The sequence below is a fragment of the Phaenicophaeus curvirostris genome, unplaced genomic scaffold (genome assembly GCF_032191515.1).
Source record: "Phaenicophaeus curvirostris isolate KB17595 unplaced genomic scaffold, BPBGC_Pcur_1.0 scaffold_84, whole genome shotgun sequence".
In the NCBI taxonomy this organism is placed as follows: Eukaryota; Metazoa; Chordata; class Aves; order Cuculiformes; family Cuculidae; genus Phaenicophaeus; species Phaenicophaeus curvirostris.
Window position 1 is genome coordinate 645,448 of NW_027206706.1, and position 24,169 is coordinate 669,616.

At 58.0% G+C, this 24,169-nt stretch overlaps 2 protein-coding genes across 2 annotated transcripts in view; both read right to left on the reverse strand.

Annotated features, from left to right (window-relative positions):
* Positions 1-687: 687 nt before the first annotated feature.
* Positions 688-7,615, reverse strand: LAT (linker for activation of T cells). The gene is made up of 11 exons (XM_069882214.1): positions 7,377-7,615; positions 6,516-6,549; positions 6,384-6,433; positions 5,337-5,412; positions 5,149-5,186; positions 4,233-4,290; positions 4,105-4,142; positions 3,550-3,603; positions 2,853-2,900; positions 2,516-2,560; positions 688-800 (listed from the first exon to the last, which is right to left on the reverse strand). The coding sequence occupies exons 1-11, from the start codon at positions 7,603-7,605 to the stop codon at positions 772-774; spliced, it is 699 nt and encodes a 232-aa protein (XP_069738315.1). The 5' UTR covers positions 7,606-7,615; the 3' UTR covers positions 688-771.
* A 2,393-nt stretch (positions 7,616-10,008) lies between these two features.
* SPNS1 (SPNS lysolipid transporter 1, lysophospholipid) overlaps positions 10,009-24,169 on the reverse strand; it is a 15,208-nt gene continuing 1,047 nt past the window's right edge. Inside the window, exons 2-11 of the mRNA XM_069882126.1 lie at positions 23,310-23,523; positions 21,478-21,629; positions 21,079-21,145; positions 19,194-19,336; positions 18,403-18,555; positions 14,388-14,571; positions 12,683-12,748; positions 11,999-12,097; positions 11,440-11,587; positions 10,009-10,068 (exon numbers count right to left, since the gene is read on the reverse strand). Of these exons, the coding sequence (XP_069738227.1) occupies positions 10,025-10,068; positions 11,440-11,587; positions 11,999-12,097; positions 12,683-12,748; positions 14,388-14,571; positions 18,403-18,555; positions 19,194-19,336; positions 21,079-21,145; positions 21,478-21,629; positions 23,310-23,523 (1,270 nt within the window). The 3' untranslated portion in view covers positions 10,009-10,024. The remainder of the gene's footprint in view (positions 10,069-11,439; positions 11,588-11,998; positions 12,098-12,682; positions 12,749-14,387; positions 14,572-18,402; positions 18,556-19,193; positions 19,337-21,078; positions 21,146-21,477; positions 21,630-23,309; positions 23,524-24,169) is intronic.

Sequence of the window (24,169 nt, forward strand, 5' to 3'; positions counted from 1 at the left end):
CCAAGAGGGATCGATGGGGGTGAAAAGGAATTGATGAGGCCAAGAGGGCTCGATGGGGCCAAGAGGGATCGATGGGGGCCAAGAGGGATCAATGAGGGCCAAGAGGGATCGATGGGGCCAAGAGGGATCGATGGGGCCAAGAGGGATCAATGAGGGCCAAGAGGAGTTGATGGGGCCAAGGGGAATCAATGGGGCCAAGAGGAATCAATGGGGGCCAAGAGGGATCCATGGGGCCAAGAGGGATCCATGGGGCCAAGAGGGATCAATGGGGCCCAAGGGGAATCAATGGGGGCCAAGAGGGATCCACGGGGCCAAGAGGGATCGATGGGGCCAAGGGGAATCAATGGGGCCAAGGGGAATCAATGGGGGTCAAGAGGGATCGATGGGGTCAAGGGGAATCGATGGGGCCAAGAGGGATCGATGGGGTCAAGGGGAATCAATGGGGCCAAGAGGGATCGATGGGGCCAAGAGGGATCAATGGGGGCCAAGAGGGATCGATGGGGCCAAGGGGAATCAATGGGGGCCAAGAGGGATCGATGGGGCCAAGGGGGATCCATGGGGCCAAGGGGGATCCATGGGGCCAAGAGGAATCAATGGGAGCCAAGAGGGATCGATGGGGCCAAGGGGGATCGATGGGGCCCCCCCAGCCCCCCAGGTGCCCCCCCCGCCCCCCGGCGCGGCTCGGGCTGTGGGTGGCAGGTTTATTGGGGGGCGCGGGGAGCTCCGCGGGGCGCGGGGGGAGCCGTGGGGCAGGGCCCCTCTCAGGCTGCGTCAGAGGCCGCGGGATCCGGGGGCCGGAGCTGGGGGGGAAACAGGGATTTGGGGGGACAAGGAGGAGAAAATAGAGATTTTTGAGGGAAAAAGGGGATTTGGGGGTAAAAACGGGGATTTGGGGGGAAAATAAGGGGGAAAATGGAGATTTTTGAGGGAAAAAGGGGATTTTGGGGGTAAAAATGGGGATTTGGGGTGAAAAGAAAGAGGAAAATACAGATTTTTTGGGGAAAAAAGAGGGATTTGGGGGTGAAAATGGGGATTTGGGGTAAAAAGAAGGAGGAAAATGGAGATTTTTGAGGGAAAAAGAAGGGATTTTGGGGGTAAAAACGGGGATTTGGGGTGAAAAGAAAGAGGAAAATAGAGATTTTTTTGGGAAAAAAAGAGGGATTTGGGGGTGAAAATGGGGATTTGGGGTAAAAAGAAGGAGGAAAATAGAGATTTTTGAGGGAAAAAGGGGATTTGGGGGTAAAAATGGGGATTTGGGGTGAAAAGAAAGAGGAAAATAGAGATTTTTTGGGGAAAAAAAGAGGGATTTGGGGGTGAAAATGGGGATTTGGGGTAAAAAGAAGGAGGAAAATAGAGATTTTTGAGGAAAAAGGGGGATTTTGGGGGTAAAAACGGGGATTTGGGGGGAAAAGAAGGAGGAAAATAGAGATTTTTTGAGGGAAAAAAGAGGGATTTGGGGGTGAAAATGGGGATTTGGGGTAAAAAGAAGGAGGAAAACAGAGGTTTTTGGGGAAAAAAGGGGATTTTGGGGGTAAAAATGGGGATTTGGGGTGAAAAGAAAGAGGAAAATAGAGATTTTTGAGGAAAAATGGGATTTTATGGGTAAAATGGGGATTTTGGATAAAAAGAAAGAGAAAATAGAGATTCTTGAGGGAAAAGGGGGATTTGGGGGGTAAAAACAGGGATTTGGGGTAAAAATAAGGAGGAAAATAGAGATTTTTGGGGAAAAAGGGGATTTTGGGGGTAAAAATGGGGATTTGGGGTGAAAAGAAAGAGGAAAATAGAGATTTTTGAGGAAAAAAGGGGGATTTTGGGGGTAAAAATGGGGATTTGGGGTGAAAAGGAGGAGGAAAATAGAGATTTTTGAGGGAAAAAGGGGATTTTGGGGGTAAAAACGGGGATTTGGGGTGAAAAGAAAGAGGAAAATAGAGATTTTTTGGGGAAAAAAAGAGGGATTTGGGGGTGAAAATGGAGATTTGGGGGTAAAAATGGAGGAAAATGGAGATTTTTGAGGTTAAAAAGAGGGATTTGGGGGTAAAAATAGGGATTTGGGGTAAAAATAAGGAGGAAAATAGAGGTTTTGGGGGAAAAAAGAGGGATTTTGGGGGTAAAAATGGGGATTTGGGGTAAAAAGAAGGAGGAAAATAGAAATTTTTGAGGGAAAAAGGGGGATTTGGGGGTAAAAATGGGGATTTGGGGTGAAAAGAAGGAGGAAAATAGAGATTTTTGAGGGAAAAAGGGGATTTTGGGGGTAAAAACGGGGATTTGGGGGGAAAATAAGGAGGAAAATAGAGATTTTTGAGGGAAAAAGGGGATTTTGGGGGTAAAAACAGGGATTTGGGGTGAAAAGAGAGAGGAAATTAGATTTTTTGGGGAAAAAAGAGGGATTTGGGGGTGAAAATGGGGATTTGGGGTAAAAAGAAGGAGGAAAATAGAGGTTTTTGGGGAAAAAAGAGGGATTTGGGGGGTAAAAAGCAGGATTTTGGGGTGAAAAGGGGGGATTTTGGGGTCGTACCTAGAGGTTCTCGTAGTCGGGGGCCCCCGTCCTCGCTCTCGCTCGCTGGGGGGGGAGAAAAGGGGGGTGAGAAGGGGGGGACCCCAAAATAAAGGGGGTGAGGGGAGGGGGGACCCCCTAAAATAAGGGGTTAAAGGGAGGGGGGACCCCAAATAAGGGGGGGGGATAGAAAGGGGGCGGAACCAAAAGTGTGGGGGAAGGGGGGAGGGGAAAAGGGGGAACACCGCAAAATGGCGGAGGGAAAGGGGGGGGATAGAAAAGAGGGGAGGAACCAAAGTGTGTGGGAAGGGGGGGGAAGGTAAAAGGGGGGACACCGGGGGGTTGGGGGGGCGCTTACCGGGGACGGACCCGGGGGGGGGGAGGTTGATGTACTCGAGGCTGTCGGCTGCAGGACCAGTGCTCCCAGTTCAGACCAGTACGGCCCAGTAACCCCCCCCAGGGCCTCCCGGTTCAGCCTAGTGGCCCCCCCAGTCCCTCCTAGTCCCTCCCAGTGCCTCCCAGTCCCCTCCCAGTTCAGCCCAGTGACCCCCAGTTGATCCCAGTGCCTCCCAGTTCATCCCAGTCCCTTCCCAGTCCCTTCCCAGTCCCTCCCAGTGCCTCCCAGTCCCCTCCCAGTGCCCTCCCAGTGCCCCCCATTGCCTCCCAGTTCATCCCAGTGCCCTCCCAGTGCTCCCAGTGCCCTCCCAGTCCCTCCCAGTGCCTCCCAGTCCGCTCCCAATCCCTCCCAGTTCAGCCCAGTGACCCCCAGTTGATCCCAGTGCCTCCCAGTCCCCTTCCAGTGCCACCCAGTGCCCTCCCAGTGCCTCCCAGTTCAGCCTAGTGCCTCCCCAGTCCCTCCCAGTCTCTTCCAGTCCCTCCCAGTTCCCCCTAGTCCCCTTCCAGTCCCTCCCAGTCCCACCCAGTTCATCCCAGTCCCTCCCAGTTCCCTCCAGTTCCTCCCAGTTCATCCCAGTGTCCCTCTATTCCCCTCCCAGTGCCCTCCCAGTCCCCTCCCAGTGCCTCCCAGTCCCTCCCAGTGCTCCCACTGGTCTCACCCCGGCTGTCGCTCCGGTCGTCGGGGAGGTTCTCGTACTCCTCGCTGGGGGCCGCTGGGAGGGACTGGGATGAACTGGGAGGGACTGGGAGGGGACTGGGATGAACTGGTTTGGGCTGGGATCAACAGGGGTGACCTGGGCATGGACTGGGGTGAACTGGGAGGGGACTGGGATGAACTGGGAGGGGACTGGGATGGACTGGGAGGGGACTGGGATGGACTGGTTTGGACTGGGAGGGCACTGGGTGGCACTGGGAGGGGACTGGGATGAACTGGTTTGAACTGGGAGGGGACTGGGATGAACTGGGGAGGGGTTGGGAGGGACTGGGATGAACTGGGATGAACTGGTTTGGACTGGGAGGGGACTGGGAGGGGACTGGGATGAGCTGGGAGGGACTGGGACGAACTGGGGAGGGGCTGGGAGGGACTGGGGTGAACTGGGATGAACTGGTTTGAACTGGGAGGGGGCTGGTTTGGACTGGGAGGGGACTGGGATGAACTGGGAGGGGACTGGGATGAACTGGGGGGTTCCTGGGGGGTGGGGGAGGGGTCTCACCGCTCGGCCCCGCCCCTTCCGGTTCCGGTAGGACCTGGCTGGAAGAGAGGGGGGAGGTGGGGGAGGGGCGGATGGGGGGGAGGGGGAGGGGAGGAGGGGTGGGGGGAGGGGCTGATGACGTCACTCACACGTAACCCGTGACGTAAGCGTCGTTGGAGTAATCGTCCTCGGGGGGAGGGGGGGGACCTGCTGGGAGGGACTGGGATGGACTGGGAGGGACTGGGAGGGGACTGGGAGGGACTGGGAGGGACTGGGAGGGACTGGGAGGGGACTGGGAGGGGACTGGGAGGGACTGGGAGGGACTGGGAGGGACTGGGAGGGACTGGGAGGGGACTGGGAGGGGGTTAAAGGGGACTGGGAGGGGACTGGGAGGGACTGGGAGGGACTGGGAGGGACTGGGAGGGACTGGGAGGGGACTGGGAGGGGGTTAAAGGGGACTGGGAGGGGACTGGGAGGGGACTGGGAGGGGACTGGGAGGGACTGGGGGGGACTGGGAGGGACTGGGAGGGGACTGGGAGGGGACTGGGAGGGGCTGGGAGGGACTGGGAGGGACTGGGAGGGACTGGGAGGGACTGGGGGGGACTGGGGGGGACTGGGAGGGACTGGGAGGGACTGGGAGGGACTGGGAGGGACTGGGAGGGACTGGGAGGGGGTTAAAGGGGACTGGGAGGGGACTGGGAGGGGACTGGGAGGGGACTGGGAGGGACTGGGGGGGACTGGGAGGGACTGGGAGGGGACTGGGAGGGGACTGGGAGGGGCTGGGAGGGACTGGGAGGGACTGGGAGGGACTGGGAGGGACTGGGGGGGACTGGGGGGGACTGGGAGGGACTGGGAGGGACTGGGGGGGATTGGGAGGGACTGGGAGGGACTGGGAGGGGACTGGGAGGGACTGGGAGGGACTGGGAGGGACTGGGAGGGGACTGGGAGGGACTGGGAGGGGACTGGGAGGGGCTGGGAGGGACTGGGAGGGACTGGGTTAAACTGGGAGGGACTGGGATGAACTGGGAGGGACTGGGAGGGACTGGGGGGCACTGGGCGACTCACCAGGGTCGGCACTGGCGCTCCGGGGGGGGTGGGGGGAGCTGCAAACCAGGGCTCCCAGTTCAAACCAGTTCAAAGCAGGGACCCACCCCAAGCCCCCCCAGTCCCTCCCAGTCCCTCCCAGTCCCTCCCAGTCCCCCCCAGTCCCCCCCAGTCCCCCCCAGTATCCCCCAGTATCCCCAGTCACTCACGCCTGTTGCCGGGTCTCGGGTCCCCAGGGCGGCGGCTGCGGGTGGGGGGGGCCTGGGGGGAGATGTGGGGCAGGATCTATGGGGCAGGATCTATGGGGCAGGATCTATGGGGCAGGATCTATGGGTCCCAGGGATCTATGGGGCAGGATCTATGGGGCAGGGATCTATGGGTCCCAGGGATCTATGGGGCAGGATCTATGGGGCAGGGATCTATGGGTCCAGGGGCTCTATGGGGCAGGATCTATGGGGCAGGGGGAGGATCTATGGGGCAGGGTCTATGGGTCCCGGGGATCTATGGGGCAGGATCTATGGGTCCCGGGGATCTATGGGGCAGGGTCTATGGGGCAGGGGGAGGATCTATGGGGCAGGATCTATGGGGCAGGATCTATGGGGCAGGGATCTATGGGGCAGGGTCTATGAAGCAGGGGCAGGATCTATGGGGCAGGATCTATGGGTCCAGGGGCTCTATGGGGCAGGATCTATGGGGCAGGGGGAGGATCTATGGGGCTGGATCTATGGGGCTGGATCTATGGGGCGGGATCTATGGGTCCCGGGGATCTATGGGGCAGGATCTATGGGTCCCGGGGCTCTATGGGGCAGGATCTATGGGTCCCGGGGCTCTATGGGGCGGGATCTATGGGTCCCGGGGCTCTATGGGGCAGGGTCTATGGGTCCCGGGACTCTATGGGGCGGGATCTATGGGTCCCAGGGCTCTATGGGGCAGGGTCTATGGGGCTGGGATCTATGGGGCAGGATCTATGGGTCCCGGTGCTCTATGGGGCAGGATCTATGGGTCCCGGGGCTCTATGGGGCAGGATCTATGGGTCCCGGGGCTCTATGGGGCAGGATCTATGGGTCCCGGGGCTCTATGGGGCGGGATCTATGGGTCCCGAGGCTCTATGGGGCAGGATCTATGGGTCCCGGGGCTCTATGGGGCGGGATCTATGGGTCCCGGGACTCTATGGGGCGGGATCTATGGGTCCCGGGGCTCTATGGGGCGGGATCTATGGGGCAGGATCTATGGGGCAGGATCTATGGGTCACTCACCCCTGGGGCCGATGACCACGAAGCTGGAGGGGGCGACGCTGTGGGGCGGCCTGGGGGGGGGGGGGGCAGCACTTGGGGGTCAGCGCCCCACACCCTGCCCCATAGCTGCCCCCCAAGTGCCCCCCCACTCACTTGTAGTCGTAGTTGTCGACCTGCACCCCATAACCTGGGGGGGGGAAAGGGGTCAGGGAGGGGGCCCTGCCCCATAGCTGCCCCATAAGTGGCTCTCCCAGCCCCATAAGTGACTCTCCCAGCCCCATAAGTGGCTCTCCCAGCCCCATAAGTGACCCGTCAGCCCCATAAGTGACTCTCCCAGCCCCATAAGTGACCCCTCAGCCCCATAAGTGACCCTCCCAGCCCCATAAGTGGCTCTCCCAGCCCCATAAGTGACTCCTCCAGCCCCATAAGTGACTCTCCCAGCCTCATAAGTGACTCTCCCAGCCCCATAAGTGACCCCTCAGCCCCATAAGTGACGCTCCCAGCCCCATAAGTGACCCTCCCAGCCCCATAAGTGGCGCTCCCAGCCCCATAAGTGACCCTCCCAGCCCCATAAGTGACCCTCCAAGCCCCATAAGTGACCCCTCCAGCCCCATAAGTGACCCTCCCAGCCCCATAAGTGACCCCTCAGCCCCATAAGTGACCCTCCCAGCCCCATAAGTGGCTCTCCCAGCCCCATAAGTGACCCCTCCAGCCCCATAAGTGACCCTCCCAGCCCCATAAGTGACCCCTCAGCCCCATAAGTGACTCTCCCAGCCCCATAAGTGACCTCTCAGCCCCATAAGTGACCCCTCAGCCCCATAAGTGGCTCTCCCAGCCCCATAAGTGACCCCTCCAGCCCCATAAGTGACCCCCCAGCCCCATAAGTGACTCTCCCAGCCCCATAAGTGACCTCTCAGCCCCATAAGTGACCCTCCCAGCCCCATAATTGACCCCCTCAGCCCCACAAGTGACCCCCCAGCCCCCCAAGTGCCCCCCCCCCGCCCCCCAAGTCACCGCGGCGGCAGCGGGCGCAGAGGGCGGCGAGCAGCAGCGTGGGGGGCAGCAGGGCCAGGCCCCACAGGCCGCTATGGGGCAGAGGAGCCTCCATGGGGCTGGCGGAGAGAGCGGCGCGTCGGGCGGCGGCCGTGGGGCAGGGTCCCTGCCCCATAAGTTGGGGTCCCCTGCCCCCTAAGTGGGGTCCCTGCCCCATAAGTGAGGCCTTAGACCCACCTCCCAGCCCCATAAGTGGGGTCCCTGCCCCATAAGTGAGGCCTTAGACCCACCTCCCAGCCCCATAAGTGGGGTCTCTGCCCCCTAAGTGGGATCCCAGCCCCTTAAGTGGGTCCCCAGCCCCATAAGTGGGGACCCTGCCCCATAAGTGGGGACTCAGACCCACCTCCCAGCCCCATAAGTGGGGTCTCTGCTCCCTAAGTGGGTTCCCTGCCCCATAAGTGGGTCTCGAGCCCCATAAGTGGGGACTCAGACCCACCTCCCGGCCCCATAAGTGGGTCTCGAGCCCCATAAGTGGGATCCCCAGCCCCATAAGTGGGTCTCGAGCCCCATAAGTGGGATCCCCTGCCCCATAAGTGGGGTCCCTGCCCCATAAGTGGGGCCTTAGACCCACCTCCCAGCCCCATAAGTGAGATCCCAGCCCCATAAGTGGGGTCCCCGGCCCCATAAGTGGGTTCTGAGCCCCATAAGTGGGGTCCCTGCCCCCTAAGTGGGTCCCGAGCCCCCTAAGTGGTTCCCCAGCCCCATAACTGGGTCCCCAGCCCCATAAGTGGGGTCCCAGCCCCCTAAGTGGTTCCCCAGCCCCATAAGTGGGTTCCCCAGCCCCATAAGTGGGGTCCCTGCCCCATAAGTGAGGCCTTAGACCCACCTCCCGGCCCCATAAGTGGGATCCCAGCCCCATAAGTGACTCCCCTGCCCCACAAGTGGGTCCCCAGCCCCCTAAGTGGGTCCCCTGCCCCATAAGTGACTCCCCTGCCCCATAAGTGGGTCCCCAGCCCCATAAGTGACTCCCCTGCCCCATAAGTGACTCCCCAGCCCCCTAAGCGGGTCCCCAGCCCCATAAGTGACTCCCCTGCCCCATAAGTGGGATCCCAGCCCCATAAGTGACTCCCCTGCCCCATAAGTGGGTCCCCAGCCCCCTAAGTGGGTCCCCAGCCCCACACCTGCGTCCGCCGCCTCTGCCCCGCTCGCTATGGGTCGCGGGCGCCCCACATCCCCTCCCCCCACCTCCCCCAGGAAGCTGCGGGCGCCGCCGTGGGGCAGGAAATGTGTGGGGCGGGGAGGTGTGGGGCAGGATGTGTGGGGGGCAGAGGCCGCCGTGGGGCTGGATCTGTGGGGCCCGGGGATCTGTGGGGCAGGATCTATGGGGCAGAGGCCGCTATGGGGCAGGATCTATGGGTCCCGGGGCTCTATGGGGCAGGATCTATGGGTCCCGGGGCTCTATGGGGCAGGATCTATGGGTCCAGGGGATCTATGGGGCGGGATCTATGGGTCCCGGGGCTCTATGGGGCGGGATCTATGGGTCCCGGGGCTCTATGGGGCAGGATCTATGGGTCCCGGGGCTCTATGGGGCGGGATCTATGGGTCCCGGGGCTCTATGGGGCGGGATCTGTGGGTCCCGGGGCTCTATGGGGCAGGATCTGTGGGTCCCGGGGCTCTATGGGGCAGGATCTATGGGTCCAGGGGATCTATGGGGCAGGATCTATGGGTCCCGGGGCTCTATGGGGCGGGATCTATGGGTCCCGGGGCTCTATGGGGCGGGATCTATGGGTCCCGGGGCTCTATGGGGCGGGATCTATGGGTCCTGGGGCTCTATGGGGCGGGATCTATGGGTCCCAGGGCTCTATGGGGCGGGATCTATGGGTCCCAGGGCTCTATGGGGCGGGATCTATGGGTCCAGGGATCTATGGGGCGGGATCTGTGGGTCCCGGGGCTCTATGGGGCGGGATCTGTGGGTCCCGGGGCTCTATGGGGCGGGATCTATGGGTCCCGGGGATCTATGGGGCGGGATCTATGGGTCCCGGGGCTCTATGGGGCGGGATCTATGGGTCCCGGGGCTCTATGGGGCGGGATCTATGGGTCCCGGGGCTCTATGGGGCAGGATCTGTGGGTCCCGGGGCTCTATGGGGCAGGATCTATGGGTCCAGGGATCTATGGGGCAGGATCTATGGGTCCCGGGGATCTATGGGGCAGGATCTATGGGTCCCGGGGATCTATGGGGCGGGATCTATGGGTCCCGGGGCTCTATGGGGCGGGATCTATGGGTCCCGGGGCTCTATGGGGCGGGATCTATGGGTCCCGGGGCTCTATGGGGCAGGATCTATGGATCCAGGGATCTATGGGGCGGGATCTATGGGTCCAGGGGCTCTATGGGGCAGGATCTATGGGTCCCGGGGCTCTATGGGGCGGGATCTATGGGTCCCGGGGATCTATGGGGCAGGATCTATGGGTCCCGGATCTATGGGGCAGGATCTATGGGTCCCAGGGCTCTATGGGGCAGGATCTATGGGGCAGGATCTATGGGTCCCGGGGATCTATGGGGCAGGATCTATGGGTCCCGGGGCTCTATGGGGCGGGATTTATGGGTCCCGGGGCTCTATGGGGCAGGATCTATGGGGCAGAGAACACACACACGCAGAGACCCTCGGCGTTTATTTGCTGACGTCATCAGTGACGTCATCAGCGGTGGCCGCGCCTAAGGGGAGGGGCGAGAGACGTTAGCGTGAGGGGGCGGGGCTTGAGGGGTCAGCGCCTTATATGGCGCGAGGGGGCGGGGCTTGAGGGGTCAGCGCCTTATATGGCGCGAGGGGGCGGGGCTTGTGGGGTCAGCGCCTTATATGGCGCGAGGGGGCGGGGCTTGAGGGGTTCTGAGAGGGGTTGAGGGATTTTGAGGGGGTTTGAGGGGATTTTGAGGGGTTTTAAAGGGATTTTGGGGTCGATTTGAAGGATTTTGGGGGTTTTGGGGGGTTTGGGGGGATTTGAGGGGGTTTTAGGGCGATTTGAGGGGGTTTTGGGGGGATTTGAGGGGTTTGGGGGGGGTTTGAGGGGCTTTGGGGGGGTTTGAAGGGGTTTTGGGGGGATTTGAGGGGGTTTTGGGGGACTTGAGGGGGTTTTGGGGGATTTGAGGGGGTTTTGGGGATTTGAGGGGGTTTTGGGTGGATTTGAGGGGGTTTGGGGGGATTTGAGAGGGTTTTGGGGGATTTGAGGAGGTTTTGGGGGGACTTGAGGGGGTTTTGGGGGATTTGAGGGGGTTTTGGGGGGATTTGAGAGGGTTTTGGGGGGATTTGAGGGGATTTGAGGGGATTTTGGGGGGATTTGAGGGGATTTGAGGGGTTTTTGGGTGGATTTGAGGGGGTTTGTCTGGATTTTGGGGTCATTTTGAGTGATTGGGGGGGTTGGGGTGATTTTAGAGGGACTTGAGGGGGTTTGGGGTGTTTGGTTGGGGTTTCGGGGTGGATTTGTGGGGATTTTGGGGATCTGGTGGGGTTTGTGTGGATTTATAGGGATTTGGGGTGGATTCGAGTGGCTCTTGGGGTCATTTTGCATGGATTCGAGTGGGTTTCGTGTGGATTTTGGGGGGTTGGGGTGACTTTTTGGGGGTTTGTGTGGCTTTATGGGGATTTTGGGGGCATTTGAGCGGGTTTGGGGTGGATTTGAGGAGGTTTTGGGGGATTTGAGGGGGTTTTGGGGGATTTGAAGGGTTTGGGGTGGATTTGAGGTGGTTTTGGGGGGATTTGAGGGGTTTAAGGGGGTTTTGGGGGGATTTGAGGGGGTTTTGGGGGGATTTTGGGGTCATTTTGAGTGATTTGGGGGGGGTCGGGGTGATTTTAGAGGGACTTGAGGGGGTTTGGGGTGTTTGATTGGGGTTTCGGGGTGGATTTGTGGGGATTTTGTGGGGATTTTGGGGAATTGGGGGGGATTCGAGTGGCTTTTGGGTGATTTTGGGGTCATTTTGCCCAGATTCGAGTGGGTTTCGTGTGGATTTGGGGTGGTTTTGGGGGATTTTGGGTGGCTTTTTTGGGGATTTGGGGGGTTTAGGGTGGATTTTTGGGGGGGTCTCACCCACCTCGAGCGGCTCGGCGGTCGCGCGGGAGGGTGATGGCGGCGGCGAGGAAGGCTCCTCCGCCCAGAGCCGCCACGAAGGGCGCCAGGAGCAGCGCCCGGAGCAGCGCGGGGGCCGGGGACAAACCCCACCCCTGCAGCGCGTCGCTCACCTGAGACACACCAGTCACCCCAGTGCTCCCAGTAGGAGAGAAACGGCCCCACCAGTCACCCCAGTGCTCCCAGTATGAGAGAAACGGCCCCACCAGTCACCCCAGTCCCCTCCCAGTCCCTCCCAGTCCCATCCCAGTCCCTTTTTCTCCCTCCCAGTGCCTCCCAGTGCCTCCCAGTTCAGCCCAGTCCCCTCCCAGTGCCTCCCAGTCCCTTTTTCTCCCTCCCAGTGCCTCCCAGTTCAGTCCAGTCCCCTCCCAGTCCCTTTTTCTCCCTCCCAGTCCCTCCCAGTGCCCCCCAGTCCCCTCCCAGTGCCTCCCAGTCCCCTCCCAGTCCCTTTTTCTCCCTCCCACTCCCATCCCAGTCCCCTCCCAGTCCCCTCCCAGTGCCCTCCCAGTGCTCCCAGTACGCACCACCCCGATGAGGAGGGGGCTCCCCGCGTCCCCCAGTAGGTGCGAGGCCACGATCTGCAGCGCCTCGGCCGTCGCCCGCCGCGAGGGCACCACCACGTCCTGGGGAACGGGCAAACTGGGAGCTACTGGGAGGCACTGGGAGGGGACTGGGAGGGGACTGGGAGGGACTGGGACGGACTGGGAGGGGACTGGGAGGGACTGGGAGGGACTGGGAGGGACTGGGAGGGACTGGGAGGGGACTGGGAGGGACTGGGAGGGACTGGGAGGGGACTGGGAGGCACTGGGAGGCACTGGGAGGCACTGGGATGAACTGGGATGGAACTGGAATGGGACTGGGATGAATTGGGAGGGGACTCAGGTGAACTGGGAGGGCACTGGGAGGGACTGGGAGGGACTGGGATGAACTGGGAGGGGACTGGGAGGGAACTGGGAGGGGACTGGGCTGAACTGGGAGCCCCCTTGCCCCTCCCCCCCTCCCCCCAGGCCTCCCTGAGCCCCTTTTGAGCCTTTTCCAACCCTTTTCGGGTCCCTTTTTGAGCCCTTTGGGGGGGTCCCCGCCCCCTGCCCCCCCCCCCCCATTTTTTGGGGGGCCCTTTCGGGGTCCCCCCAGTCCCTTTTTGGGGTCATTTCATCCCTTTTTGGGGCCCCCAGGGGTCCCTTTTCGGGGTGCCCCCCCCCCCGTACCAGTAGGATATCGGCCACCAGCGCCCAGTTGAGGGAGAGCAGCGTCTCCCCCAAGAAGATAAAAACCTAAAAAAATAGGTAAAATTTGGGGTCGTTCCGGGATATTTTGGGGTCACAAGGACCAGGAGGGTCCCCCCGACCCCAAAATGTCCCCAAAATGTCCCTAAATGTCCCCAAAACGGCTCCAAATGACCCCAAAATGGCTCCGAACGACCCCAAAAAGGCCCCAAACGGCCTTAAAATGGACCAAAATCGCTCAAAATGACCTCAAAATGACTGAAAATGAGGCCAAATGACCTAAAAAAAGACCCAAAGTGACCCCCAGGTGATCGTAAATGACCCAAAATCCCATGAAATCACCCCAAAATGACCCCAAAACACCTAAAAAGTAGAAAAGTCGTCAAAATTGACTCAAAATTGAGCCAAAATGACTCAAAATTGACCCAAAATGAGCACTAAATGGAATCAAAATGGACTCAAATGACCTGAAACAGGTGAAATGATCTGAAATAGCCCCAAAATGATCCCAAAATGACACAAAATGACCCCAAAATCGTCTCAAATGACCAAAAATACCTAAAAATCATCAAAAATGATCCAAAATCGTGCCAAATTGACCCAAAATGACCACAAATTGATATAAAAATGATCAAAAATGACTCCAAATGACGCAAAGTGACTTGAAATCAGTCACTTTGATTCCAAATGATTCGAAAATGACCCAAAACGACCCAAAATCATCCTGAATGACCAAAAATGCCTAAAAATCATCAAAAAAGATCCAAAATCACGCCAAATTGACCCAAAATGACCACAAATTGATCCAAAATGATCAAAAATGAGTCCAAACGACGCAAAGTGGCCTAAAAAAAGTCACTTTGATTCCAAATGATTCGAAAATGACCCAAAACGACCCAAAAATCATCCCAAAAGACCAAAAATGCCTAAAAATCATCAAAAAAGATCCAAAATCACGCCAAATTGACCCAAAATGACCACAAATTGATCCAAAATGATCAAAAATGAGTCCAAACGACGCAAAGTGGCCTAAAAAAAGTCACTTTGATTCCAAATGATTCGAAAATGACCCAAAACGACCCAAAAATCATCCCAAAAGACCAAAAATGCCTAAAAATCATCAAAAATGACCCAAAATCGCGCCAAATTGACCCAAAATGACCACACATTGATCCAAAATGATCAAAAATGAGTCCAAATGACCCAAAGTGACTTGAAATCAGTCACTTTGATTCCAAATGATTCGAAAATGACCCAAAACAACCCAAAAATCATCCCAAAAGACCAAAAATGCCTAAAAAGCATCAAAAATGACCCAAAATCGCGCCAAATTGACCCAAAATGACCCCAAATTGATCCAAAATGATCAAAAATGACTCCAAATGATGTAAAGTGACTTGAAATCAGTCACTTTGGGTCCAAATGATTCGAAAATGACCCAAAACGACCCAAAAATCATCCCAAAAAACCAAAAATGCTTAAAAATCATCAAAAATGCCCCAAAATCGCGCCAAATTGCCCCAAAACGGCCTCAAAAGGAGTGGAAACGATCCCGAATTGGCTGTTGAGTCTCCCCCGCGTCGTTCCACGCCCCGGGAGGCCCCGAAATCGCAGGGAATGAGCCCGAAACGCCGCCCCCCCCCCGCCCCGATTTGCCCAAAATCGCGGTTTTTCGCCCCAAACTCACGTAGGCGGCGCTGGGGGCGCGGGGGGCGGCCAGGAGGGCGGCCAGGAGGCAGGGGGCGGCGGCCAGGAGGCCCCCCCCGCAGAGCAGCGCGTCCCCCGCCGTCCCCCGCAGCCGCCGCGACACCTCGACCCCCGCGGCCACCCCCAGCGCCCCCGAGCCGCACGTCAGCGCCCCGAACACCAGGCTGGGGGGAGGAAAGGGTTAATGGGGGAGAAAAGGGATTAAAATGGAGAAAAAATGGGAAAAAAAGGAAAAAAAAGGGGCTAAAAGGGCAAAAAGTGGCACCGAAAGGGACTAAAATGGACAAAAATGGAGCAAAAATGGACAAAAATGGCAAAAAATGGAGCAAAAATGGACTAAAATGGACAAAAATGGACCAAAATTGAGCAAAAATGGACAAAAATGAACCAAAATGGACAAAAAAGGGACTAAAATGGCCAAAAATGGACAAAAAAGGGACTAAAATGGACAAAAATGGCACCAAAATGGACCAAGAATGGACAAAAAGGACCAAAAATGCACAAAAACGGCAAAAAACGGAGTAAAATGGCAAAAAAATGGACTAAAATGGCAAAAAATGGCACCAAAAGGGACTAAAATGGACAAAAGTGGACCAAAATGGACAAAAAAGGGACTAAAATGGCCAAAAATGGAGCAAAAATGGACTAAAGTGGACCCAGAATGGACCAAAATTGAGCAAAAATGGACAAAAATGGACAAAAAAGGGACGAAAATGGCCAAAAATGGACAAAAAAGGGACTAAAATGGCAAAAAGTGGCACCAAAATGGACTAAAATGGACCCAGAATGGACCAAAATTGAGCAAAAATGGACTAAAATGGACAAAAAAGGGACGAAAATGGCCAAAAATGGACAAAAAAGGGACTAAAATGGACAAAAATGGCACCAAAACGGACCAAGAATGGACAAAAATGACCAAAAATGCACAAAAAAGGCAAAAAATGGAGTAAAATGGCAAAAAATTGGACTAAAATGGCAAAAAATGACACCAAAAGGGACTAAAATGGACAAAAATGGACCAAAACGGACAAAAAAGGGACTAAAATGGCAAAAAACGGCACCAAAATGGACTAAAGTGGACCAAGAATGGACCAAAATTGAGCAAAAATGGACAAAAATGGATAAAAAAGGGACTAAAATGGACAAAAAAGGGACTAAAATGGACAAAAATGACACCAAAACAGACCAAGAATGGACAAAAATGACCAAAAATGCACAAAAAAGGCAAAAAACAGAGTAAAATGGCAAAAAAATGGACTAAAATGGCAAAAAATGGCACCAAAAGGGACTAAAATGGACAAAAATGGACAAAAAAGGGACTAAAATGGCAAAAAATGGCACCAAAATGGACTAAAGTGGACCAAGAATGGACCAAAATTGAGCAAAAATGGACAAAAATGGATAAAAAAGGGACTAAAATGGCCAAAAATGGACAAAAAAGGGACTAAAATGGACAAAAATGGCACCAAAATGGCAAAAAATGGAGTAAAATGGCAAAAAAATGGACTAAAATGGCAAAAAATGGCACCAAAAGGGACTAAAATGGACAAAAGTGGACCAAAATGGACAAAAAAGGGACTAAAATGGCAAAAAATGGAGCAAAAATGGACTAAAATGGACAAAAATGGACCAAAATTGAGCAAAAATGGACAAAAATGAACCAAAATGGACAAAAAAGGGACTAAAATGGAGCAAGAATGCACAAAACTGGCCAAAAAGGGAGCAAGAATGGACTAAAATGGACCCAGAATGGACCAAAATTGAGCAAAAATGGACTAAAATGGACAAAAAAGGGACTAAAATGGCCAAAAATGGACAAAAAAGGGACTAAAATGGCAAAAAGTGGCACCAAAATGGACTAAAATGGACCCAGAATGGACCAAAATTGAGCAAAAATGGACTAAAATGGACAAAAAAGGGACTAAAACGGACAAAAATGGACAAAAATGGCACCAAAACGGACCAAGAATGGACAAAAATGACCAAAAATGCACAAAAATGGCAAAAAATGGAGTAAAATGGCAAAAAAATGGACTAAAATGGCAAAAAATGGCACCAAAAGGGACTAAAATGGACAAAAGTGGACCAAAACGGACAAAAAAGGGACTAAAATGGCCAAAAATGGAGCAAAAATGGACTAAAGTGGACCCAGAATGGACCAAAATTGAGCAAAAATGGACAAAAATGGATAAAAAAGGGACTAAAATGGGCAAAAATGGACAAAAAAGGGACTAAAATGGCAAAAAGTGGCACCAAAATGGACTAAAATGGACCCAGAATGGACCAAAATTGAGCAAAAATGGACAAAAATGGATAAAAAATGGACTAAAATGGGCAAAAATGGACAAAAAAGGGACTAAAATGGCCAAAAATGGACAAAAAAGGGACTAAAATGGCAAAAAGTGGCACCAAAATGGACTAAAATGGACCCAGAATGGACCAAAATTGAGCAAAAATGGACTAAAATGGACAAAAAAGGGACTAAAATGGACAAAAATGACACCAAAACGGACCAAGAATGGACAAAAATGACCAAAAATGCACAAAAATGGCAAAAAATGGAGTAAAATGGCAAAAAAATGGACTAAAATGGCAAAAAATGGCACCAAAAGGGACTAAAATGGCCAAAAATGGACCAAAACGGACAAAAAAGGGACTAAAATGGCAAAAAACGGCACCAAAATGGACTAAAGTGGACCAAGAATGGACCAAAATTGAGCAAAAATGGACTAAAATGGACAAAAAAGGGACTAAAATGGACAAAAATGGACAAAAAAGGGACTAAAATGAACAAAAATGGCACCAAAATGGACCAAGAATGGACAAAAATGACCAAAAATGCACAAAAATGGCAAAAAATGGAGTAAAATGGCAAAAAAGGGACTAAAATGGCAAAAAATGGCACCAAAAGGGACTAAAGTGGACCAAGAATGGACCAAAATTGAGCAAAAATGGACAAAAATGGATAAAAAAGGGACTAAAATGGGCAAAAATGGACAAAAAAGGGACTAAAATGGACTGAAATGACACCAAAATGGACCAAGAATGGACAAAAAGGACCAAAAATGGACTAAAATGGCAAAAAATGGCACCAAAGCGGACAAAAAATGGACAAAAATGGACCAAGAATGGAAAAAAATGGCAAAAAATGGACTAAAATGGCAAAAAATGGCACCAAAATGGACTAAAATAGACAAAAAATGGAGCGAAATGCAGCAAAAATGGACAAAATGGCAAAAATGGACCAAAATGGACAAAAAAGGGACTAAAATGGACAAAAAAGGATCAAAAGGGACTAAAACGGCACCAAAATGAACCAAATCGCCAACTCACCCCCCCAACGTCCCCCAATGTCCCCAACCCCCCCAAGTCCCCATTGTCCCCCCAATGTCCCCAACCCCCATTGTCCCCCCAATGTCCCCAACCCCCCCATGTCCCCCCAAGTCCCCAACCCCCCCCAAGTCCCCATTGTCCCCCCAATGTCCCCAACCCCCCATGTCCCCCCAAGTCCCCAACCCCCCATTGTCCCCCAATGTCCCCAACCCACCATTGTCCCCCCAAGTCCCCAACCCCCCCCAAGTCCCCATTGTCCCCCCAATGTCCCCAACCCCCCATGTCCCCCCAATGTCCCCAACCTCCCATGTCCCCCCAACCCCCCCAACCCCCCATTGTCCCCCCAAGTCCCCAACCCCCCATGTCCCCCTGATGTCCCCAACCCCCCAGTATCCCCAACCCCCCCAACCCCCCAAGTCCCCATTGCCCCCAATGTCCCCAACCCCCCCATGTCCCCATTGTCCCCATTGTCCCCATGTTCCCCCAATGTCCCCAACCCCCCTCAAGTCCCCATTGTCCCCATGTCCCCAACCCCCCATTGTCCCCCCAACCCCCCAAAGTCCCCATGTCCCCCAACCCCCCCATGTCCCCATTGTCCCCATTGTCCCCAACCCCCCCAGCCCCCCCATGTCCCCATTGTCCCCCAGTGTCCCCAGTGTCACCTCTCGTCCCGCTGGCAGCCGCCCCCCCCGCAGGCCGGGCCCCTCCCGCTGGCCACGTGGCTGCGGTAGAGGAAGGCCGGACCCCAGAGGGCCAGCGCCCCGGTGACAAAGGCCACCGCCGTGAAGCCCAGCGTCGACAGCACCAGCGTCCGGCTGCGGAGCGGCCACCGAGGGGTTAAAGGCCACCCCAGGGGGCAAATGGCACCTCCCCGCGGGCGCTAAGGGGTTAAAGGCCACCCCAGGGGTCATTGAGTCACCTCACTGTGGTCACCAAGGGGTTAAAGGCCACCCCAGGGGTCATTGAGTCACCTCACTGTGGTCACCAAGGGGTTAAAGGCCACCCCAGGGGTCATTGAGTCACTTCGCTGTGGTCACTAAGGGATTAAATGTCACCTTAGGAGTCAAGAGTCACCTCCCTGTGGTCACCAAGGGGTTAAAGGCCACCCCAGGGGTCATTCTGTCACCTCCCTGTGGTCACCAAGGGGTTAAAGGTCACCCTAGGGGTCATTGAGTCACTTCGCTGTGGTCACCAAGGGGTTAAAGGCCACCCTAGGGGTCATTAAGTCACTTCCCTGTGGTCACCAAGGGGTTAAAGGCCACCCCAGGGGTCATTGAGTCACCTCGCTGTGGTCACCAAGGGGTTAAAGGTCACCCTAGGGGTCACTCTGTCACCTCCCTGTGGTCACCAAGGGGTTAAAGGCCACCCCAGGGGTCATTCTGTCACCTCCCCGTGGTCACCAAGGGGTTAAAGGCCCCCCCAGGGGTCAAAGGTGAAGGGTCCCAGTGCTCACTTGGTGGCCAGCAGGCGCAGGTCGGTGGCCCAGCTGGACCGGGGGCCGGGCGGGGGGGGTCGCGGCTCCAGGGCCCCTCGGGGGGGCTCGACCACCAGTAAAACCAGTAACACCAGTGCCAGGGCCCCCAGCGCCGGCGTCACCTGCGGGGACAGCGGCACTGGGAGGGGCCGGGGCACTGGGAGGGACTGGGGGGGGACTGGGGGGGACTGGGGGGGACTGGGAGGGACTGGGGGGGACTGGGAGGGACTGGGAGGGACTGGGAGGGACTGGGAGGGGACTGGGAGGGACTGGGAGGGGACTGGGAGGGACTGGGAGGGGACTGGGGGGCACTGGGAGGGACTGGGAGGGGACTGGGAGGGGACTGGGAGGGACTGGGAGGGACTGGGAGGGACTGGGAGAGGACTGGGAGAGGACTGGGAGAGGACTGGGAGAGGACTGGGGGGGACTGGGAGGGACTGGGAGGGACTGGGAGGGACTGGGAGGGGACTGGGAGGGACTGGGAGGGGGATTGGGGGGCACTGGGAGGGACTGGGAGGGGACTGGGAGGGGACTGGGAGGGACTGGGAGGGACTGGGAGAGGACTGGGAGAGGACTGGGGGGGACTGGGAGAGGACTGGGAGAGGACTGGGAGAGGACTGGGAGAGGACTGGGGGGGACTGGGAGGGACTGGGAGGGGGATTGGGGGGCACTGGGAGGGGACTGGGAGGGGACTGGGAGGGACTGGGAGAGGACTGGGGGGGACTGGGAGGGACTGGGAGGGGATTGGGGGGGGACTGGGAGGGACTGGGGGGGACTGGGAGGGGATTGGGGGGGGACTGGGAGGGACTGGGGGGGACTGGGAGGGACTGGGAGGGGATTGGGGGGGGACTGGGAGGGACTGGGGGGGACTGGGAGGGACTGGGAGGGACTGGGAGGGGATTGGGGGGCACTGGGAGGGGACTGGGAGGGGACTGGGAGGGACTGGGAGAGGACTGGGGGGGACTGGGAGGGACTGGGAGGGGATTGGGGGGGGACTGGGAGGGACTGGGGGGGACTGGGAGGGGATTGGGGGGGGACTGGGAGGGACTGGGGGGGACTGGGAGGGACTGGGAGGGGATTGGGGGGGGACTGGGAGGGACTGGGGGGGACTGGGAGGGACTGGGGGGGGACTGGGGGGGACTGGGAGGGACTGGGGGGGACTGGGAGGGGACTGGGAGGGGACTGGGGGGGACTGGGGGGGGACTGGGGGGGACTGGGAGGGACTGGGAGGGACTGGGAGGGGACTGGGAGGGACTGGGGGGGACTGGGAGGGACTGGGAGGGACTGGGAGGGACTGGGGGGGGACTGGGGGGGGACTGGGGGGGACTGGGGGGGACTGGGAGGGGACTGGGAGGGGACTGGGAGGGACTGGGAGGGGACTGGGAGGGGACTGGGAGGGGACTGGGAGGGGACTGGGAGGGGACTGGGAGGGACTGGGAGGGGACTGGGAGGGGACTGGGAGGGACTGGGAGGGGACTGGGAGGGACTGGGAGGGGACTGGGAGGGGACTGGGAGGGGACTGGGAGGGGACTGGGAGGGGACTGGGGGGGACTGGGGGGGACTGGGGGGGACTGGGAGGGGACTGGGAGGGGACTGGGAGGGGACTGGGAGGGGACTGGGAGGGACTGGGAGGGACTGGGGGGGACTGGGAGGGACTGGGAGGGACTGGGAAGGAGTTAGTGGGACTGGGAGGGCACTGGGAGGGGACTGGGAGGGACTGGGAGGGACTGGGGGGGACTGGGAGGGGACTGGGGGGGACTGGGAGGGGACTGGGAGGGAGTAAATGGGACTGGGAGCACTGGGATGGCTGGTCTGGGCCCAGGGTGGGGGGGTTACTGGTCTGAACTGGTGTTACTGGTCGCACCCGCAGGGCCCAGCGCCAATCGGCCGCCGCCTCCTTCACTTTGGCCCCAACCACGAAGCCGAGTCCGCTGGGGGCACCAGTACAGACCAGTTCACACCAGTGCCCCCCCAGTCCCCTCCCAGTGCCCCCCAACCCCTTCCCAGTCCCTCCCAGTCCCTCCCAGTCCCTCCCAGTCCCCTCCCAGTCCCTCCCAGTCCCTCCCAGTCCCCTCCAGTCCCCTCCCAGTCCCCTCCCAGTGCCCTCAAATCCCACCCAGTCCCATCCCAGTCCTCCCCAATCCCTCTCAGCCCCCTCCCAGTACCTCCCAATCCCCTCCCACTGCCCCTCAATCCCCTCCCAGTCCCCTCAAATCCCACCCAGTCCCCTCCCAGTCCCTCCCAGTGCCCCCCAGTTCCCCACCTGCCGAGGGGCAGGGCGAGGTAGAAGGCTCCGAGCGCTCGGCTGCGGGCGGCGCCGGCGAAGAGGTCGGCGATGAGGGTCGGGGCGATGGTCGAGTAACTGGCCTCCCCCACCCCCACCAGCGCCCGGCCCACCAGCAGCAGCCAGAACTCCTGGGGGAGGGGGACAAGATGGCTGCCATGGAACCAAGATGGCCGCCAGGGGGGCCAAGATGGCTGCCAGGGGGTCCAAGATGGCTGCCAGGGGGTCCAAGATGGCCGCCATGGAGCCAAGATGGCCGCCATGGAGCCAAGATGGCCGCCATGGAGCCAAGATGGCCGCCAGGGGGGCCAAGATGGCCTCCATAGCAGCCAAGATGGCCACCTGGGGGTCCAAGATGGCTGCCAGGCGGTCCAAGATGGCCTCCATAGCAGCCAAGATGGCCGCCATGGAGCCAAGATGGCCGCCAGGGGGTCCAAAATGGCCTCCATAGGAGCCAAGATGGCCGCCAGGGGGTCCAAAATGGCCGCCATGGAGCCAAGATGGCCGCCAGGGGGTCCAAAATGGCCTCCATAGGAGCCAAGATGGCCGCCAGGGGGTCCAAGATGGCCTCCATAGGAGCCAAGATGGCTGCCAGGGGGTCCAAGATGGCCGCCATGGAGCCAAGATGGCCGCCATGGAGCCAAGATGGCCGCCATGGAGCCAAGATGGCCGCCATGGAGCCAAGATGGCCGCCAGGGGGTCCAAGATGGCCTCCATAGGAGCCAAGATGGCCGCCAGGGGGTCCAAGATGGCCTCCATAGGAGCCAAGATGGCCGCCAGGGGGTCCAAGATGGCCTCCATAGGAGCCAAGATGGCTGCCAGGGGGTCCAAGATGGCCGCCATGGAGCCAAGATGGCCGCCATGGAGCCAAGATGGCCGCCATGGAGCCAAGATGGCCGCCATGGAGCCAAGATGGCCGCCATAGGAGCCAAGATGGCCACCACAGAGCCAAGATGGCCGCCAGGAGGTCACCAAGGTCAACTGAGGTCAACCAAGGGTCAACCCATGGTCTTCAAACATCAACCAATGGCTTCCAGGGATCCAAGATGGCCGCCATGGAACCAAGATGGCCGCCAGGGGGTCACCAAGGTCAACTGAGGTCACAAGGGCCCCATAGAGGCTCCTCCTGCCCCATAGAATCACCCCAATCCACCCCTCCCACCACCCCTGCCCCACATCTCTGCCCCATAGCGACTCCCCCTGCCCCATAGCGACCTCCCCTGCCCCATAGCTGCCCCCTAACCCCACTCCCTGCCCCATAGAGGCTCCTCCTGCCCCATAGAATCACCTCAATCCATCCCTCCCACCACCCCTGCCCCACATCTCTGCCCCATAGCAGCCTCCCCTGCCCCATAGCGCCCCCCCCTGCCCCATAGCGACCCCCCCTGCCCCATAGAGGCTCCTCCTGCCCCATAGAATCACCCCAATCCACCCCTCCCACCACCCCTGCCCCACATCTCTGCCCCACAGTGACCCCCCCTGCCCCATAGCTGCCCCACAGCCCCACTCCCTGCCCCATAGAGGCTCCTCCTGCCCCATAGCTGCCCCACAGCCCCACATCCCTGCCCCATAGCTGCACCCCCCGCCCCCCATAGCGACTCCCCCTGCCCCATAGCGACCCCCCCTGCCCCATAGCCACCCCCTAGCCCCACTCCCTGCCCCATAGAGGCTCCTCCTGCCCCATAGAATCACCCCAATCCACCCCTCCCACCACCCCTGCCCCACATCTCTGCCCCATAGCGACCCCCCCTGCCCCATAGCGACTCCCTCTGCCCCATAGCGCCCCCCCCGCCCCATAGCGGCCCCCTCACCTCCTTGGGGACGAAGCTGGTGGCCAGGGTGACGGCCGACCAGAGCCCCAGCCCCAGCGCCAGGAGGCGGCGGCGGCTGCGCCGGTCGCCCAGGTAGCCGAAGAGAGGGGCCAGCACCGTGTAGCTGGAGATGAACACTGCCCCCCAAGTGTGGGGCAGCCCCACGGAGTCAGCCCCGGGCCCCCCATGCGTGTGGGGCAGGGGGGAAAGGGGGCTCGAAAGGGTTAAAAAGGGGGAAAAAGGGGGGAAAAGGGGGAGGAAGGGGTTAAAATGGGGAGGAAGGGGTTAAAATGGGGGAAAAAGGGGTTAAAATGGGGGAAAAGGGGTTAAAATGGGGAGGAAGGGGTTAAAATGGGGAGGAAGGGGTTAAAATGGGGGAAAAAGGGGTTAAAATGGGGAGGAAGGGGTTAAAAAGGGGAGGAAGGGGTTAAAATGGGGGGAAAAGGGGTTAAAATGGGGGGAAAAAGGGGTTAAAATGGGGAGGAAGGGGTTAAAATGGGGAGGAAGGGGTTAAAATGGGGGGAAAAAGGGGTTAAAATGGGGGAAAAAGGGGTAAAATGGGGAGGAAGGGGTTAAAATGGGGAGGAAGGGTTAAAATGGGGAGGAAGGGGTTAAAAAGGGGGGAAAAAGGGGTTAAAATGGGGGAAAAAGGGGTTAAAATGGGGAGGAAGGGGTTAAAAAGGGGGAATTGGGACCCATAGAGCGACCCCCAAGTGTGGGGCAGCCCCATAGAATCAGCCCCGGGCCCCCCACGCGTGTGGGGCGGGGGAATGGGGGGGGAAAGGGGGCTCGAGGGGGGAAAAAGGGGTTAAAATGGGGAGGAAGGGGTTAAAAGGGGGGAAAAAGGGGGGAAAAATGGG

Excerpts from the sequence above, each read along its gene's own strand:
- LAT (XM_069882214.1), bottom strand. The coding sequence starts at position 7,605 with ATGGGGCTGGGAGGTGGGTCTAAGGCCTCACTTATGGGGCAGGGACCC. Across the intron at positions 6,434-6,515 it reads GTCGACAACTACGACTACAA|GCCGCCCCACAGCGTCGCCC; the intron begins GTGAGTGGGGGG and ends CCCCCCCCCCAG. Across the intron at positions 3,604-4,104 it reads GGAAGGGGCGGGGCCGAGCG|CGGCCCCCAGCGAGGAGTAC; the intron begins GTGAGACCCCTC and ends AGTCCCTCCCAG.